Source organism: Astatotilapia calliptera, chromosome 1 (assembly GCF_900246225.1).
Source record: "Astatotilapia calliptera chromosome 1, fAstCal1.2, whole genome shotgun sequence".
Classification (NCBI taxonomy): Eukaryota; Metazoa; Chordata; class Actinopteri; order Cichliformes; family Cichlidae; genus Astatotilapia; species Astatotilapia calliptera.
In genome coordinates, this window is record NC_039302.1 from 24,935,657 (window position 1) to 24,953,219 (window position 17,563).

The 17,563-nt window shown below is 39.6% G+C and overlaps 1 protein-coding gene across 9 annotated transcripts in view; it reads right to left on the reverse strand.

Annotated features, from left to right (window-relative positions):
- ush2a (Usher syndrome 2A (autosomal recessive, mild)) overlaps positions 1-17,563 on the reverse strand; it is a 222,035-nt gene that overhangs the window by 112,359 nt on the left and 92,113 nt on the right. For all 9 annotated transcript variants that reach the window (XM_026171402.1, XM_026171393.1, XM_026171412.1 and 6 more), the window contains 13 exons: positions 13,542-13,672; positions 10,326-10,452; positions 9,374-9,475; positions 8,897-9,085; positions 8,334-8,464; positions 7,949-8,228; positions 7,240-7,464; positions 6,543-6,623; positions 4,747-4,935; positions 3,069-3,206; positions 2,102-2,177; positions 1,727-1,812; positions 772-931 (listed from right to left, as the gene is read on the reverse strand). In XM_026171402.1, coding sequence (XP_026027187.1) covers positions 772-931; positions 1,727-1,812; positions 2,102-2,177; positions 3,069-3,206; positions 4,747-4,935; positions 6,543-6,623; positions 7,240-7,464; positions 7,949-8,228; positions 8,334-8,464; positions 8,897-9,085; positions 9,374-9,475; positions 10,326-10,452; positions 13,542-13,672 — 1,915 coding nt within the window. The remainder of the gene's footprint in view (positions 1-771; positions 932-1,726; positions 1,813-2,101; positions 2,178-3,068; positions 3,207-4,746; positions 4,936-6,542; positions 6,624-7,239; positions 7,465-7,948; positions 8,229-8,333; positions 8,465-8,896; positions 9,086-9,373; positions 9,476-10,325; positions 10,453-13,541; positions 13,673-17,563) is intronic.

Genomic DNA, 17,563 nt, shown 5'->3' on the forward strand with positions numbered 1-17,563 from the left:
GCCATCGAATAATTTTGAATTTTAGGAGGAATAGTGATTCATGGGAACATGAAAAAGTGCTTGTACAATGACAATTATGACCATGACCTTCAGCACAATTTTGGTTAAAGTCCATTTAAGTAATCTTTGTGTAAGTTTGATGAAACCTATACTCCAGGAAGAGTAGCAATGCTGTGGACAGACAAAAGTATGGGCGACACCATAGAACAAGATTTTTCAGCTGGATTAACTAAAAATAAATATAAGGCTTAAGTGATTTGCAAATTATAGCATGTTTTACTTTTTTGGGCACAGGGCAGCATAATCATGACTAAGGTCAGGGCCCTGCATGCATATGAGTAGTAATGTATTTTTTCTGCAGCGGATAACGCTAATGGCTCACACACTTTCACACACATATACAGAAAAACTGGGAACATTATAAAAAAAAAGTACAGAGATCTATCTTCCCTTGTCACCTCCCTCTAATGGTGAAAGGTCAAGCGTAGAAGAATATTCTGCATGGTAAACACAACTGCAGAAGGTCACTGACTCGCTCTTGCTTAGTCTCTCTCTGTCCTTGTATACTGCCCAGGCAAAACTTATAAAATACAAATAAAGGTTTTATACATTTTGAATAATTTAAAAATGTGAGTGCACCCTAGTTCTGTGCGTATATATGCTTAGATATTACCATCAAATACTAATACACGTGTGTGTGTGTGTGTGTGTGTGTGTGTGTGTGTGTGTGTGTGTGTGTGTGTGTGTGTGTGTGTGTGTGTGTGTACTTACTCTACAAAAATAGTTCGAGAGTCTAGCGGGGTAAGAGTTGGTGCTTGCAGAGGTCCAGGAGGAAGCTGTGAAGTCAGCATTGTAACTTGTGAACTGTTGGTGCAACCCACTGAAGTGCATGCACTCAATATCAGGACATGAGTGGTGTATACACCAAGACCTGCAACACAAATGCACACACCCAAAAAGTGAAAGAGAGAAGCGATAGTTCAAAACGATTAACTTGTGTTGCACCTACAACCATCAATACTCCTCTTCCCTGACTGTATCTTCACTGTTCTTTCTCTTTAAGGATCTTTCTTTGTTTCAAACCTATTCTCCATTTACCATCTTTTGTAATCTCACTCTGTGTTACACATTCAATTCTTCCAAATAATGTATAATTACTATATTCATAATCCTTCCAATCACTGTGAACATCAGACACTGTGCATTATTAACCCAGCAGGGATGATATGTGCTCTCATGCCTTCATTAACCTAGAAAGACACTCATTGCTGGGCAGTAAAGCTGTATAGGATGAGTGTCCTGTTCATGTGTTTGTATGTGTGTTTATGCACATTTCTGCATTCCATGTGTATATGTGTATTGTATTAATGTGTGAGTCTATCCGGCGCATGGCTCAGTTGTGTGACATGTGTTTCATACCTTATTTAGATCTCTTTAGTGAGAGCCTTCAAAGCAAATTGTGTGTATGCACGTGCGCTAATGTTTAGTTTTCTTTGTTTCTCCGCTGCTTCATTTTCATGTGTGTGTGTGTTTAGCCGTCTTTTTCAAAGTGCTATTCCCTTGGTGAGGACTCAGACACTCTTCCTGCTTTCAAATGCTAATCCTCCACTCCATTTTGCCTTTCTTCAGTGTTCCCCTTCTCTTTACTCCGAGGCCCCATCCCTCTACAGTCACAGTTACGCTGGAGCACACACACACAACCTCACATGCACTCTCTCCTCTTTACCAGTGATGTTGTGTTGTCTGTTTTTCCCTCTGTAGACCATTTGGTTGTTGTGATAGAGGAGGTACTCTGTAATGCCTCCATTGGGCCTATCAGTGGAACAAAAAAGTGAGATGAAGGTAATATTATTATATTGTGTACACTATACCATATATTGTTTTTGTGCCAAAATCTATGTTGGCTACACATTTATTCAAGCTGGGGGAAAATATAAGCAATACAGAACCAAATTCTGTTCCTGTTTTACAATACTGTCCATTTACTACTAATTCAGAATGTACTTATTACTTCCTCGTCATTGGTGAAGGTTCTTGAGTTAAATATTAATATGCAGCATGGAGGTGAGAGAGGACAGGTAAAAACTGTATTTTTTGTTACCTTGCTGGAGGTTCCCAGTTAACATAGAGTGCTGTGGGGGATGAGACTGCAGCTGGAGGAGACACAGCATCGGGAACTGATGCATAGAAGAATAAAATCAAGTTTTTATGTTAACACAAATATAGTGATCGGCATAAGGAACTAGAGTAAATATGAACACGTAGTGTATCTTTTAAGTAACAGTGAAGAAAAACTATGGCAAGCCTTAGCTTTATAGAGGTTATCATTCTATATCATCAAATGTCACCGATAAATAATTCAGTATTTCATATGGTGTTAGACAGTGACATCGCTTTGGATTACTTTTCAAAAGGTTTTCACCAAGAGAGAAACGTGAAAATTTTATGATCTCATGTTCACTGATCTCAAATAAGGTGAAGAAAAATGTGCCTGTACTCAAGGATAAGTGAGTAAAAAAAGTGTCTGTGCTGCATTTGTGTGTGTTTTAAATTAATTCTTTCTCCAGTCTCTCTAACATGTTTCAGTGTCTTAACTCTGTGCTCAGTGAAAATCAATACAGTAATCTGTTTTTTTCTTTAACTTCAGATTGATTTTTGCTGTCTCTGTACTGACCTCTGCCGTCACATTATCTCCCCAACAAGGCCTGTTAGTCCAGTACAGATTAAAGTAACATATAACATAAAAATATGTCTTTTCCTCTTTTACTTTTTCTTTCTTCATGCATGTTTTTATATGACTTAACAAGCTGGCAAATAACCTCTCTTTGCTTTTTACCCTCTCTTTTGTCTCCTCCTTTCTTGTGCCAGCACTCCTCTCCTTTTTTCATATGCTATGTATCTCATGCAGGAAACAGGTTGAACATATCTAAGTGTGTTTAGAAGTCTCTGCGCTCTGTGTCTCTGTGCATAAAGAATCATACATTTCTTCTACTGGTAAGGACGCTGACACTGAAGTTCTGTTCATAGGTGCATGAATCTGTGAAAGTTTGCATGTGTTTGTTGCTTACCTTCCTCTGGGGTTGCGATACTCCATCTCAAATCATTATCACCATTGTTGTTACGAAGGCTCTCAGTGCAACCAACAGGAGAACAGGCACTCACGGTGACAATGTACCGAGTAGACGGAGTGAGACCCGACAGCACACCTTAAGAGGAGCATATAAATGTCAATGAATAAGGTTTACGCATTACACCGTTTAAAAAAGAATAACTTTGAAGAATACAAACTCAATTTTGTTAACTCAGCTACATGTCAGAATGCATATTTGCAGTGTACATACACTATGGGTATAGAGTATTGCTCGACACAAGCCCTGAAAGATTGTAAAAATATCCTTTGTAAGTCCTTTGTGACAAATCAGGCCTATTTGTATCCTTTACTTGAGTCTTTATCAACAAGCATCAACAACACAATTTAAATGCTTTACTTGTAACTATGGGCTGCTGTTGCTAAGCAAATCTACTGTGCTTGGCAAACAGAGAGTCTATTCTAATTGTAAAGCTTCAGCCGTCTCTCTTTGGATGTTTTTTGTCCTCACCGTCTTGGCCCTCTCCACCCTTCTCTGTATTTTCTAAGTCACCCTCTCTTCTCTTCCACCCCCTCCCAAGTCTCCCCACTGTTGTGTCCAATCACGCTGCACTTGTCTCTCTTTTTCACTCTCCCTTACTGTTACCCATGTCTTTTAATTCAATTAGGGGCCAGGGCCCCACTCGGCTGCCATTACACCCTCATTTGCTTTTCTGTGTTTTTTAGCCATTGGTGTAATTCTGCAGTCAGGTGTTGAGGCCATCATAAATTAAGAAGAAGCCTTATCAGGGTGGACTTAATGTCTGGCAAAGAGAGGGGGAGTGAATGAGAAGCAGCGAGAGAGACACTGAGAAAGACTGAGACAGAGAGCTCATCTTCATATTTGCCTAGAGACATGGCGAAGTGGATGAGAGGGGGGACGAATAGCAGCAGCGGACGCAGACATCATCATCATCATAAAAGATGAAGTGGGGAAAGATCGAAAAGTGAGCAACAGCTAGAGAGAGAGAAAAAGGAGCAATGCCAGGGTATGACATCATTGGGGTAGTCCTGAGTGTCTTGTTCCAAATGGAGACAGTCTCCTAAACCTGGGGACTTGCCAAGGAGAAATTAACAGGGTTGGCCAGGACAGTGAGTACATGCACTAGTATGTTTTGTCTGAAATACAAATCTGAAAAAGGAAGACAGTAAGCAAAGGAGACATTATGAATGCTTTTTTAGTAAAGGCTAAAATGTAAAGGACAACAGGTGCAATAAGGCAAACAGAACTAAAGCTAAATTTACCTGTATGTAAAGTGATGTCTATTGTTTGTTGTTTTAAGTTTGATTGTTAAGTGCTCAAAAGAATGCAGTATAACATCCAAAACAAAAGTGCAAGCAGTAAAACGTTCTGCAACATAGTGCACATAGTGAGTAAAAATGCAAAGAGCAAAGGATGACATACTTTTGGGGAGGTGTAGAGCTTAAATAAATTTTAAAATGTGTCTTTGTAAATGGCCTGCATTTGTATAGCGCTTTACTCAGTCCCCAAGGACCCCAAAGCGCTTTACACTACATTCAGTCATCCATCCATTCACACACACATTCACACACTGGCAATGGCAAGCTACGTTGTATGCATTATATTTATGACTACAATAGTTTCGTGCATTTTTTACCTGTGAAGTTTCCATTAGCCAGGAATGTGGCTCTGACAGGTGGTAGTTCTCGGTAGTCTCTGTTGTAGGCCTTTAGCTCATATCTGTCAATCAGTCCCCTTATGTCACCAGTGGGTGGCACCCAGCTCACCTTGGCACTGTAGGCGTTTAAACTCTGAACCTTTATTGGAGGTGGTACAGATGTAGGTACTTGAAAGGCCAAAAGGAAGAGAGATGCAAAATGAGACTGTGTAGGAAAAAAAATCCCATGGTATTAAAGAAAGAAAACAATCACATACAATAGTTAAACTTAACAAAATACATCTTAAGAATAATAATAAAAAAAGAAATACAGGAATTAGTTCAGGGCAAACAAATGTCAAAATAAAATCTAAACAGGAAAATATACATGAAAAAATATGCACGAAAAGCAAAACAACAAGATGGGCGGACATGAGAATAAAGAAAAAGCATTCCCCATCTCTCTGTGTTTTAATAGGCCCAGTAAATCATACCTCGCCATTAGCATAAATAGTATTTATGAGAGTAGTAACTTTTTCAGCGCTGATTTAATACAGCCAGCCATTCATTCTGGGCTATATTTCACAGCAATCAGCCTCCCTCTTTCTCTCTAACACTCCCCTTATTTCTCTCTCTGATACCCTCAGCAGCTCTGGTGGCCCAACTCCCATCCCACTTCCATCCTCTGCATTACAATCACCTTCATTTTCTGTCACCAGTCATCTTCCGTGCAAACTTTTAAAATAGTCAAATAACTGAAATTATAGATACATTATTACACACCATAAGGCTCACACATTCTTCGGTATCCGAAAATGTATCCACATATCATTCGTATCTTTAATATCACAAAATGAGGCCAGCTGTGCTGGATATTCGGCTATTTATTTATTTTATTTTGGGCTGTATGTTCTATTTTGTGTAAACCTTTAGTTATTTTGTGTTATTAAGTTCATGTTTTTTTCTACTTTCACCTTCATTCACCAATTTTACCATTTTCTTGCATTCTTATCCTTTTCTTTCTCCCTTTAATATCCAGTCACTGTGCATATTTCTTCATCTCCTTGCATTTTCTCACTTTTCTTTTAATTCGTTTATGACTCTTTGCTCATCCCTTCTCCTGCTTTTCCACTTATCCCTTGCCCTCAATCCCCAGCTCTCTCTTAATTTCTTAATGTTTTTTAGCACTTCCTCCCTCCTGATCCTCCATTCCTCTTTCTGGTCATAGTATGGTGTACCGAGACCTACCAGTGTATTGTTCACTACTAACGAGGAGCTTTATATTACACAAGGGACCACACAGGCCATTCTGGGTTAACAGCCTTTTACTGTTACCCTTTATAGAGGCCTTATCAATCTCTCATACCGTCAGGCACATGTAATATCACTCACTGGCTTTGGATTACTCACATACTGTACAACATAGCAGTGGTTTTACAGCCAAAATCTCTCAAGATCAAAGACTTACTCTACTGAACAAAGTACAACAAAGTGAACATACAGTAACACACCTCACCATGCTGAACATGAAAATCAGTGTTAGAAAATTAAGCTTCTGTTTCAGACTGTCAGGGAAAATTTTTAACATTTTGCAAGTAACTTTGTCTTTGGAATATAATTCCAAGACAGAACTCATTGAACAAACTAAAATACTATAGCAGATACCACGTTTAAAGGACTCTGGTTATATTCTATAACTGCACTTGTAGAGTTTGGGTGTTTGGATACATTTTGTTGCTAACATCTGCCAGCATATCAGCATGATAATAAGGATCTCATACACAATGACATTTTACCTTTGTCTCGGCTGCGTCCTCTTTCCCAAGGTCCGGCCGCCCAGCCTCCTGCAGCCAAGGCCACAAACCTGTACAAGTACTCTTAAAATATATGTGTATGTGTGTTTTCATACACAGGAAAAGGGATTAGGGATAGGGGGAGGAAAAAACAGAGGCAAGGCAAAACTGTTTTAGTCAAAACTGTGTTTGACAAAAAGTGCACTAAAAGTATAACATGTTCTTAAAGCTAATGTGATGTGATCCAGCTATAAATTCTATTTGAACTTCTTGGATGGTTAGCTTGTATTCATCTCTGTGTCAGTAATATAATGTTGCAACACAGTAATACCCCCAGTGTAAGCTTTAATCAGAGAACATGATGATGTAAAAGCAATTACTACTAATTAGAGTGAGCTGCTAACATGGTATAGCTGGAAGCTGTGCCTCAAAGCCATAAAAATAGGTCTTTATGTATCAAGCAACTATACAGTGACACAAAAAGCAACAGACTTTTGAATGAAAACAACACTGTGGCAAAGCTTTCTCAATGTGACACACTCAACAATGAAATATGTTATGAAATAGAACCTCAATATCTCTACTGGTAACTTAGTACTTAAAAACTCTCATAATTCTTATTTTTTAATGCATTCCCTGAAGATTGAGCACACCTACAAACGTAATGCTGACACTGTGTATGTATACTGTGCGGTGTTACCAGTGAAAGGCTGTAGATTATAATCTGTGGCTTGAGTCTTTTTTCCACTGTACACCAGGACTGAATCGTTTCCTCTGCAGTTGTACCGGCTTTCACTGGTAGGACAACCATCTAAGTAGACTCTGACAGAACGGCGTGAGGCAACAGAGAGATTAACACTTTGGCTGATGGGAGGGTTTCTGTTACCACTTCTTATAGTAAGATCCTTTAAACACCCTCCTAGACCTGTGAAACGTAAGAAAAGGAAACATAAAGCAGAGAGAGAGAGTATAAAAAGTAGAAGCAAAAGTGAGAAGGAATCTTTATTATATCAGGGAAATTGCATTTTCCATGTTTTTACATGTCAAATGGGATTTCCCGACTCATATAATTATGCCACAGGTTTACTGATGCCAAATTTACAATGCTCTTAAATTTTAGTCAAATGTTAGCAAATAGTATGATTGCTATGCGTCAAAGTTAATTAATTTAGTGATTCTTCTGCTACACAGAAGAGCAGGCAAGTTACAACTGCAAATAAATGTACTTTAACTTGTCCAACTGAAAAGAAAGCCAAACAATGAGCTCAAAATATGTAAATACTATGCTTGATGATGAGATTCAAGGAACTGTATAGGAGACTGTAGCTAAATGAGACATTTTTCTTGGTTTGGCATCTGCCACTTTAATGAGCGACATGCAAATACTACCTCAGTGCATGTTATCTCACCATGTTTGTGACTTCGCCTGTCTAGAGCAGAATGTATGAGCTCTGGTGGCACGCCCCCCAAATATAATGGTGAATCAACTCTCAGCGTCACTGCTCCTCCCATTCCCCTTGCTTCCTCTGCCCAGTCATTGACAGCAGCTGAGATAAGCGAGCCGCGTTTTGCCAATGACAGTTGTTTCCAGTCTCCATCGCAGTAGCTAAGCCCCACCCACATGCTGAGTTCAATCACATGACCTTCAGAGGAGAGAATGAAGGACAAGAGACCAGCTTCCAGCTCCACCTTAAAAAATATAAACCAGTAAAGAAAACGTTAAAGTCTGTCATTAGATTCATTTGAGTATTTTCAGCATTAGTACGATAATTTGAAACACGTCTCTGCTTTTACCAGCATAAAGTCTTCAGTTTGTGTGTTGTATGTGAAGAGCAACAGCGCATTCAGCTGGTCTGTCCTAAAGTCCATAGAAATATCAAAGATCTGCCCTCCAGTAAATACACCTGAGTCCAATTCCAAGTAACCTGAAACCAGGAGGAGAAAAGTGTCAGTTTTACCAGCAGAACGAGTCAAATTTAAAACGTGCAAAAGGTATTTAAATTTCCCGTCATCTATTCATAAGTGACAGACGAAAGACTGTATGAGCTGGCCTTTTTAGACAGCAGTAATGGAGGAAATGTACACTAATGAACCTGATCTTTCACACAGAGGCCAATTAACTTATCATCATATTTATCAACATGAAACAAACTCATTACCACCAACATCAGCGGCAAGCATCTTATTAAGATATGTTGTGTTGACAGTGCATTAGGAGCACTAAAAAGAGTGTAAAGTTGTATCTGAACACATATTTGCACAGCACCAAGCACTTCATGCTTATTGTAACTGATACGCTGCTACATCATGTGGTTTTCAACATAGCAGTATGCTATTTTTGCACTTTACGGTCCTACCATGACCCAGAAAATGGGCTCCATCCACAGTTTGAAGAGGACATCCCTCCCAGCTTTCATACACTGCAACTTTCTTTGTGGCTTTTGCCCAGTCAAGACTTTGCCATTCCTCTGAGGGGCTGTCGGACATCTTAAAACTCACATCTCTGAGGCAACCAGAGAAGCGCTTTCGCACAAGTCTGGCATCTCCTGGTGAGACAAGCAAAAACAAAAGTCATAAGATTACATTAAAAATGTTTACTTGTTACTTCCAATCAAAGACTATTCAACATTTTGAGGCACAAGGTCAAATAAGGGATTTTCATGAGGAAGAAGACACAGTATTTGTGCATGAATATGAGCTCAACTCTCAATCAGATCCAGAAACCTCTAGTCATCTTACAGTATACCTCGCTAAATTATATATCAGATAGCCAGAAAACATGCATATAATCCAGTGGCCACATGAAAGATTTTAATATGTAGGTGAAAACCCACCTGAATCCTGTCTTAGTAGAATGAAATTTTCTGGCAGCCCTCCAATGAACACTCCCATGTTCTCACCAATCATTGTGCTACCACTTAAAGCTGTTGCACTTCCTGATGGTGGTGAAAATAAGAAGCAAAAGAGAGGAAGTGGAGAATAAAAAGAATACATAATATTATATTATTATATTGAATAATTTAAGACACAAAAGCACAGGGGGAACAGTGAAATATATGGAAAGAAAATGTAGATGTACCTCTCATATAAGGGAAGCATATAAGGTAAAAACAGATTTTGCACAATTCTAATGAGTAAAGTCAATATTTGGTGCAACCATGTTTATTCTTCAGGTCTTTGCTGACTTTCAGAGACTGTTCCTCTGCTATAGATATCGTTTTTCCTTCTTTTGTCCTCCACTTGTCCAATTTCCTCTGAATTTTTAAGAAGCCACTGCACACCACGCCAAGTTTCCAGCTAATAGCTTTTCGTAAATCACTTTGTTGTTACAAAAATAAATGAATGTGAATGAATGCATATATGCAACAGCCTGCTAGTAACAAAGTGCCTAAAGATAGATTTAATTTTTTAAATAAAATTTCTCTCATCTGTAAACCCAACATTATTTCATCACTTGATTGGGTGTGCTTTCTATAACTGAAATATTTATAGATCAGTGCTAAGTGGCTTAACAGACAAGCAAAGAGCATTGCTGTGAAACTGGTTAGTCACATACGATACAGTAATATTTTTGTTATCATACACAGACTGGGTGGAATTAACCTGGATAATATCTCCTAGTCAGGGTGGGGGGATTTACAGAATATATACATAGAAAAACACAGACAATCAACATCAGCCTCACAAGATTCACATCCAGATATATGTATGTAGATAAGCATATTACACACACCCACACACGGAGCAGATGCACACAGTGGTCAGTATGAATACAAGGAGAGTTACCTCTGTATTGATCGTTTACAACGATTGTTCCCACGGCCCCTTGCCTCGTTGCTCTAATACTATGCCATTGTCCATCATTGTAGCGGTGCCCTCCATCACCCTGTACGCTCACAGCCACCGCTGAACCCTACACACATAAACACAAGCATGCATTAAACCCATGACACAAGCACAAATGAACTGATGGTGTGAGGATATCCACTGACTTACATTTTTTTCCAAACTATCACAGATCAGTTAACACAACCTAAGATTGCTGGCTCAAAAGACACAGATCGAGCTATAGCAAAACACGTGGATGAGGTAAATCTTTAAACTCTAACTAAAAATCAAGGATCAGCGATACCAATCACACAGACACACATCATCTTCAAAAGGACACAAACATGCACATATAACCATCAAAGTGTTGTTACAAGGCTTTTTGCTACCTATTAAGTATGACATCATTGTTGTGATCAGCTTTTAGCAAGCAGCCAAAGAGTAATGTAGTAAAAGAAAAGTATGGGTAGATGCACACATCTACACAGACGCACATGTGGTGATGAAGATTTAATGATGAGATCAATAAATGTATGAATGCCAAAGTATATCAGACTCGGACATCTTTACTATCTTTGCTAGACAGCTCTACTTAACAAGACAATGGGGGAGGAGTCTATTTACTTGATTTTTTTTAAAACTCCTAACGCGCGCACACACACACACACACACACACACACACACACACACACACACACACACACACAAAACAAGCACCTGCCCAAAGAATAGTAAAATAGTAGTGGAAGCAATTGGCACTCAACTCTTCTGGATAGTAATATTGAGATAAATTTATAAATACCATTCGATTTAAGATGGTTTTACTGATATTTTATATTGTGAGGAAAATTATAGGATCAGACAATATGTGTGCTAAAAGCAAATAGTTTGATGAAACAAAGGTCTGGTGATGAGGTGGTGTCATCCTTTGATTTGTGTGTGTCCACTGTTGGATGCCCCAATGCCCAATCTCTTTAATATACAGTATGTGATAGAAGAAGTCAACACACACACATAATATAAAGCACTTATCCAAAGTGCTGCATCTGTGACTTTCCTGCAAATACTTGGCAGCTTATAACACAATATGAGCATGAAGTTTTGGTGTGTTTATGTGTGTTCTGAATACATGTAAGAGACAGACAGAATGAAAAGGAAATGTGTGTGGGGTGTGTGTGCATGTGTGGCCATCTCTCAACAGAGAGGAGGCGACAAAGGATGAAGTGGTTTGTCACTTCTACATCAGATGACATTTAGATCTGTGTTTAAACTTTCTTACTGTCCTCATGTCAGTCAAGTCTTCACACACTAAAACTGGCATTTAACCTTTTTTTTTTTTAAGAACAGATGGAACAAATGGTCAAAGAAAGCCTCACACAGTTTTGTCATCTCAAGTTCAAGTCTGATGGTCTCACTAGCTCACAACTAAGGAGTGCATATGTGGGGAGAATAAAGTTTGACCTGAAGACAAGTTGCTCTGAGTTTTTTTCTTTTTCCTTTAGTCACCATCTGATCGAAAGAGGGTTTATCTGGATGTGCTGCACCTCATAGATGACTTGTGGGGCCTCTACACTTGCACACTTTGAGAGACTGAGAGACGCTACCTGGACATTTGTTGCTGTAAAATAATATTGTTTGGATTTTTAGTTTATGAGACCCGTTTTCAGTGTAGAAAAACCTGGATAAATCACAAGCTTAAATTGAAATTTGAAAACATCTGTTGATCGACTTTTTACTCCATTATGTCAGTAAATCTTTAGTTATTTCATTTCCTCTTTTGTTGATAATATTACTAAACTGCCAGGATTCCTGCCCTGATAATAAAATGACTAGACCTATCAAATAAGTGATATCGGACAAAACAATAATAATCAGCAACAAAGAATAAAGTCATAACTTGCCATAATTTTTTATGGCCATTGCAAAGAAACACCTCTTGCCTTTAAACCAGTCTGAGTCTGAAAAATGCCGCATGTTTGGCATTATGTGACAGACACCACAGCTCCATGCATGGATGCACTTGTACATTTATAGCTAGTTGCTGACACATTAACCACTACTCACCTGCATCAATAAAGTATAAACTGCCTCTTTTACATTTTGAGTGAATGCTTTCTTAAATGTTCTTGAGCTGCGATATAAGTGCATGTGTGGCAGCTCACATGTGCACGCATTTATGAGCATATCACCTGCCTGTGTCATGCTAAATTACCCCCTCCCCCCTGCATTGGTAATCCCATTAGGCTAGCTCAACAGGCTAATAGGGGGAAGTAATGGGCCCAGCTATATGTATCTAGGGGAACACTAATAAGCCATGACTCCACTCCTACTGTTAATTACTCCAAACTAGCCTAAACAAAGGAATCAACCCAGTTGGAGAAGATACACATACACTCCATCACACATCTAGCAACATAACCACAGACACACTAATCAACAGTGATAGTCAATGATCTGTTCAGTGACATACACCCATCTGCATAGACAGATATAACCCATAGTTACATTTTGATGAAGAGTTTTTGATAAAATATTGCACAATGATACTAATGAGAAACTAAAGTGTGTATGTGCATGTTTGTTTGAGTGTGTAATTAGTTGGTGGCCTGATGGAAGTATGTGTAATCATCTCCCATCATCACTTTCATCATCGAAGTCGTTGACTCTTTAACCCTTCTACATGCGTCTGTATGGATGGATAAGGAAAGTCAGGCTGTGTGGCTGTGTGCATGTGTATGAGTATGTGTATGTGTGCGTGCATGGGTGCAAAGCTTAATTAGCTTGCAATTGGTATTCGCGCGTGGTGACTGCAGGGAATGAGTTAATTGCAGTCCAATTCAAACGTTGACACACTTTCAAAGTTTTTCCCCTTTCCCTGCCTCCCTGACAGAAACCAATGAGGGGCTACAGATCACATTTATTAGATGAGAGAAAGTGAGAGAGAAAATGGAAGAGACTTGGAGAGAGAGCAATACAGAAGGAAAGAAAAACACAGGTGAGAAAAGTGAGTAGGTATAAGGAGTAGAATTAAATGGGAAAAAAAATCAGGTGTTAGACAAAAATGCACAATCAGTAAATACAGATAAATACAGCAGCAAACAAAATGTATGTTGTAGTACGGCGTAATTTAAATGTTTCAATTATGCAGAGACGCTTTTGAAACACATTACCTACCTGTGGGTCAAACAAAAAGTAGGGCCGTCCATTTTTTATCTGAACAGCCAAAAACTCTTCCTGATTTCCTGGAGAGAAGCTGCAGAGTAGCAGGCCATCAGGGGCCCGAGTCTTAAAACTCAGCTCAACACCTGATACAAAGGGAGACAAGGAACAAGATGGGGGAGATGGACATTTAGTAAAAGAGAGAGACAGCCTAAAAGAGGATTTTAATTCCGAGTTACACATTATCTCAGTGTTAAAGCTGACCACAGAAAGTTCAGGTTGCCTACAGCATGTATTTTATATAAAACCCTCACTGCTTGCATCAAGATAAAGAGGGTCATTAAATTAATTAAATGCACTTGATTAACTGATCATCAGTAAGTGTGGTCATCTCTATAAAAGCAGACGTTTGGGCAATTTCCTGGTTTAAAGGCTTCAGGTGTGAGATGTTTGGCCATAATGCACATCATATACCAAATATCAAGCACGGTGGGAGTGGAGCCAGCGGAACTGAGGACTCATTGACCATGAACTGTATATTAAAGTATTTTAAAGTCATCCCAAGCACACTAATGAATCTACAATAGAATCACTGAAAAGAAAATAATCTAAATGTTGCAATGGCAGAGTCCAAAGTCCAGAACTTAAGTCAACTGAAATGCTGTCCATAGACGAATGCCCATAAATCTCTATGAACTGAGATAATGCTGTCAAGAAGAATGAGCCAAAAATTCATACAGACTACAGTTACATTGTTTTTACAGTGTTTTGTTGCCAAAAGTGGTTCTACAAACTACTGAATCAGGTGGCGTGCTTAGCTTTTTACCATATCACATACAAAAGAGTCTTGTGAAGTCTTTCTTTTTCACACCTGTATATATACACGCACACTGTCACAAGAACCAACAGGACTCTGCAGGGATTGTTTAAACCCCAGTCTGAGATGTCATGTACTCACATAATGCTTACCATTAAGTAAAAAAGAAAGAGGAAGACTGATAAATGTACATTTCTATCAAAATAACTGTTTCCCAACAGCACTAAATCTCTAAGCTGACCTCATTTCCTGTGTAAGCCAGCCGTCTAGGATAATCTTACCACTAAGATACTTCAGGGAAAACATGAAGATTGATCTTAGAAGACACACCTGCTTCCACAGTTTTGGAAGCTTTCACTTGTAATGTCTTGCTTTTATCTCATGATACCACAGCCTTCCTTTCTTTATCCTTGTAGGATAAAGTAGTTAACAGAGAAGTCTTTAAAGTGTCAACGACTAGGGTTAAGAGAGAAAATATGATAACACAACAAACTGAAGTTTTGATAGAAATTAAACATGAAATTAAATTGATCATTTTCTGAATCCCCAAATTTTTGGCCGGTTTAGTTGCCACCTTCAAAACAGCATTTTATCAATAATTGTGTTAGGAAAAGTTTCTATTGCTTTCCTACATTTTCAAGTTATACATGTAGCATTAATCTGTCAGAAGATTGGTGGCTCAGAACTTAAAAACTCATAGGGAAATGCTAAACTGCTAAAATGTCTGAATTCTACCTTTTTCAGATAATTCTCAGTTACGCTATTTTCAATTGGAGAAGCCTAAAAAATCATATCACCTAAAATGACAATGGATTTGGGATCTGACAAAACAAATGATGAGGAATATTCAGAATTAATCCTTGCATTTTAGTAATGTGGGAAATTTGGAGGTTCTTAGGCCAGCAGAGCCTTTAAGACACACGTGCACACACACACGAAACATTCATCCAGCGTGCTGCCTTGTCATGTTACCATGGATCAGAGATTTGATCTTAATCCACTACTAGATCCACATAACCACACAAACCAAGAAGGTTTATGTGTGTGTCTGTGAGTATGTGTGTTTCTTCAGCTCTGTCTGTCTCAGTAGAGAACAGACATGTGGGAAGATCTGAGGAGACCAATGCAGTCAGTCCAGGGTTCATCAGAAGCAAGTGTTTGCAAAATAATTAGTGTGTGAATTCTCTTAAAACAGAGAGAAGTCAGACACTATACAGAAAACTCAAAATGAATACAGATTATCAGAGCTCAGATCTCAACCTTTTTACACAGTTTTGAAGTCTTTTCTTGCTTTTTGTAACCGGATCTATTGTTATGCTGTAGATGGTTGCAAGAAGCAAAAAGAAAGACTTGAGTTGTTTTTATATATCTTAAAAACACAAGTATACCACACATGACTATAGAAAAAAACAAAACAAAAATAAAGGTAGCCCGAACTAGCTGTTATGTAGAAATAACCATAGAAGGAGCCATTGAAGTCAATCTGTAGGGTTTCATGCATTAGTTGATATGGAGGTTTATGCAGATGTGGAGCTGGAGCGTGTTGGGATCACAACGTGAGGAGTTTTCCTGAAATAAATTTGAGAATGTCAAGTGCTACATCTGCCAGCACATCTCCACTTGTGGCAAAGCACTTTGGTCAGATGACAGTCGGAAACATTTACCTTCTAATTGGATTGTTTGGACTGAGGCCACATTGGAAAACTGTGTGAGCTGCATCTGACTTAATATACAAAAGTGGTTCAAATCAGAAATGAAAATATCATGTCATGTAGAATCTGAAAAACAGATGAACTATAGGAGCAGGTGGCCATGTACTGGGAGCAAGCAGCGGTGTTGGAATAGCTACATGACCAGTCTGAGCGCCAGACAAATGTGTTGGGCTGGTTCCTCTGTCCCGCATCTACTCCCCCATGTAGAGGGAAATGTCTTTCAGGATACAGCAGAAGCATGCCGCTGACCTGAGGAGGAGTGGGTGCTGCTGTCTGGCAAAGCCCAGGTGGCGCTCTCAACTTGAGAACAGATTGGCCGGGGTTTAATAACCTGTTGGGGCAGTGTGTGGGCATGTGTTCACAACCTTTAGTGGTGTGTAGTGTCTGCACTGCACTCAGCGGTGACTCTGACTCTGGAGAGAAGGAGATGGCAGGGCCTCCTCATGAGGCCCCACCGGCTTCAGTGATTCACTCCACCGAAGATTTTTCACTAGAGCAGCCTTGTGATGGCACCTTACTGTACACTCAGCCTTTGACCAAGTGATAAGAACTGATGGTCACATGGTGCACCCTGACACGGCGTCGGCCTACCCACATTTTATATTGATTAAAGATAGGCTTTATTGAGTGAGTCGTGATGCTCACACAGAAGAGGAACACACTCAGCTGGCCTTCCCAAAAGTGCCTTTGCACCTTGAGTGCATTAGCATGGACCTCATTTGGCTGTTTCAGGTCATCTCCCAAGTTGGCATCCCAAAAGAGATACTGACTGACAGAGGCACTTCGTTCATGTCTCGCACACTTAAATAGCTGTATGAATTACTGGGCATTAAATCTGTTTGGACCAGCATCTACCACCCTCAGACTGACTGGCTGGTGGAGCGGGTGGATAAGACTAGAGTCAGACAATTTTCACTATGAGACAAAGTGCTTATATTACTCCCCTCTACTAGCTCAAAGTTACTTGGCAAATGGCAAGGAGGCTTTGTGATCACATGGCAGGTGGGGGATGTAGGCTATGAAGTGGTATGATCTAACAGGGGAGGAGGCACACAAATATATCACCTCAACCTCCTCAAAGCACAGAGAGAGCTTGAAACCACTTCTCTGGTGAGTGGTAAAGGGTAAAGGAGAGAGATGAGTTGGGGCTGGAGGTGCCAAACTCCACTATTCCCACCTCCCTCCATTGTGATGACCATCTCATCTCTCATAAGCTGCCTGGACTGGTTAGACAATAATTGCTTTTTCATGACGCTGGATTTTACCAAGGGCTACTGGCAAATTCCAGTGTCTAGAGTATTTAAGGAAAAACAGCCTTCTCCATTTCATACAGTTTTTACCAGTTTCTCACACTTCCGTTCAGCTTGTTTGTAGCCCCAGCCACCTTCTAGCGCCTGATGGACCAGGTGCAGATGGCTTACTCGCCTAAGGTGGGTGATGGGGGTATGTGGCGGGGTGTGGTATCTGGCTCAGCTGTAGGGGAGGGGTGTAGCAGTTGGTTCAGGGTG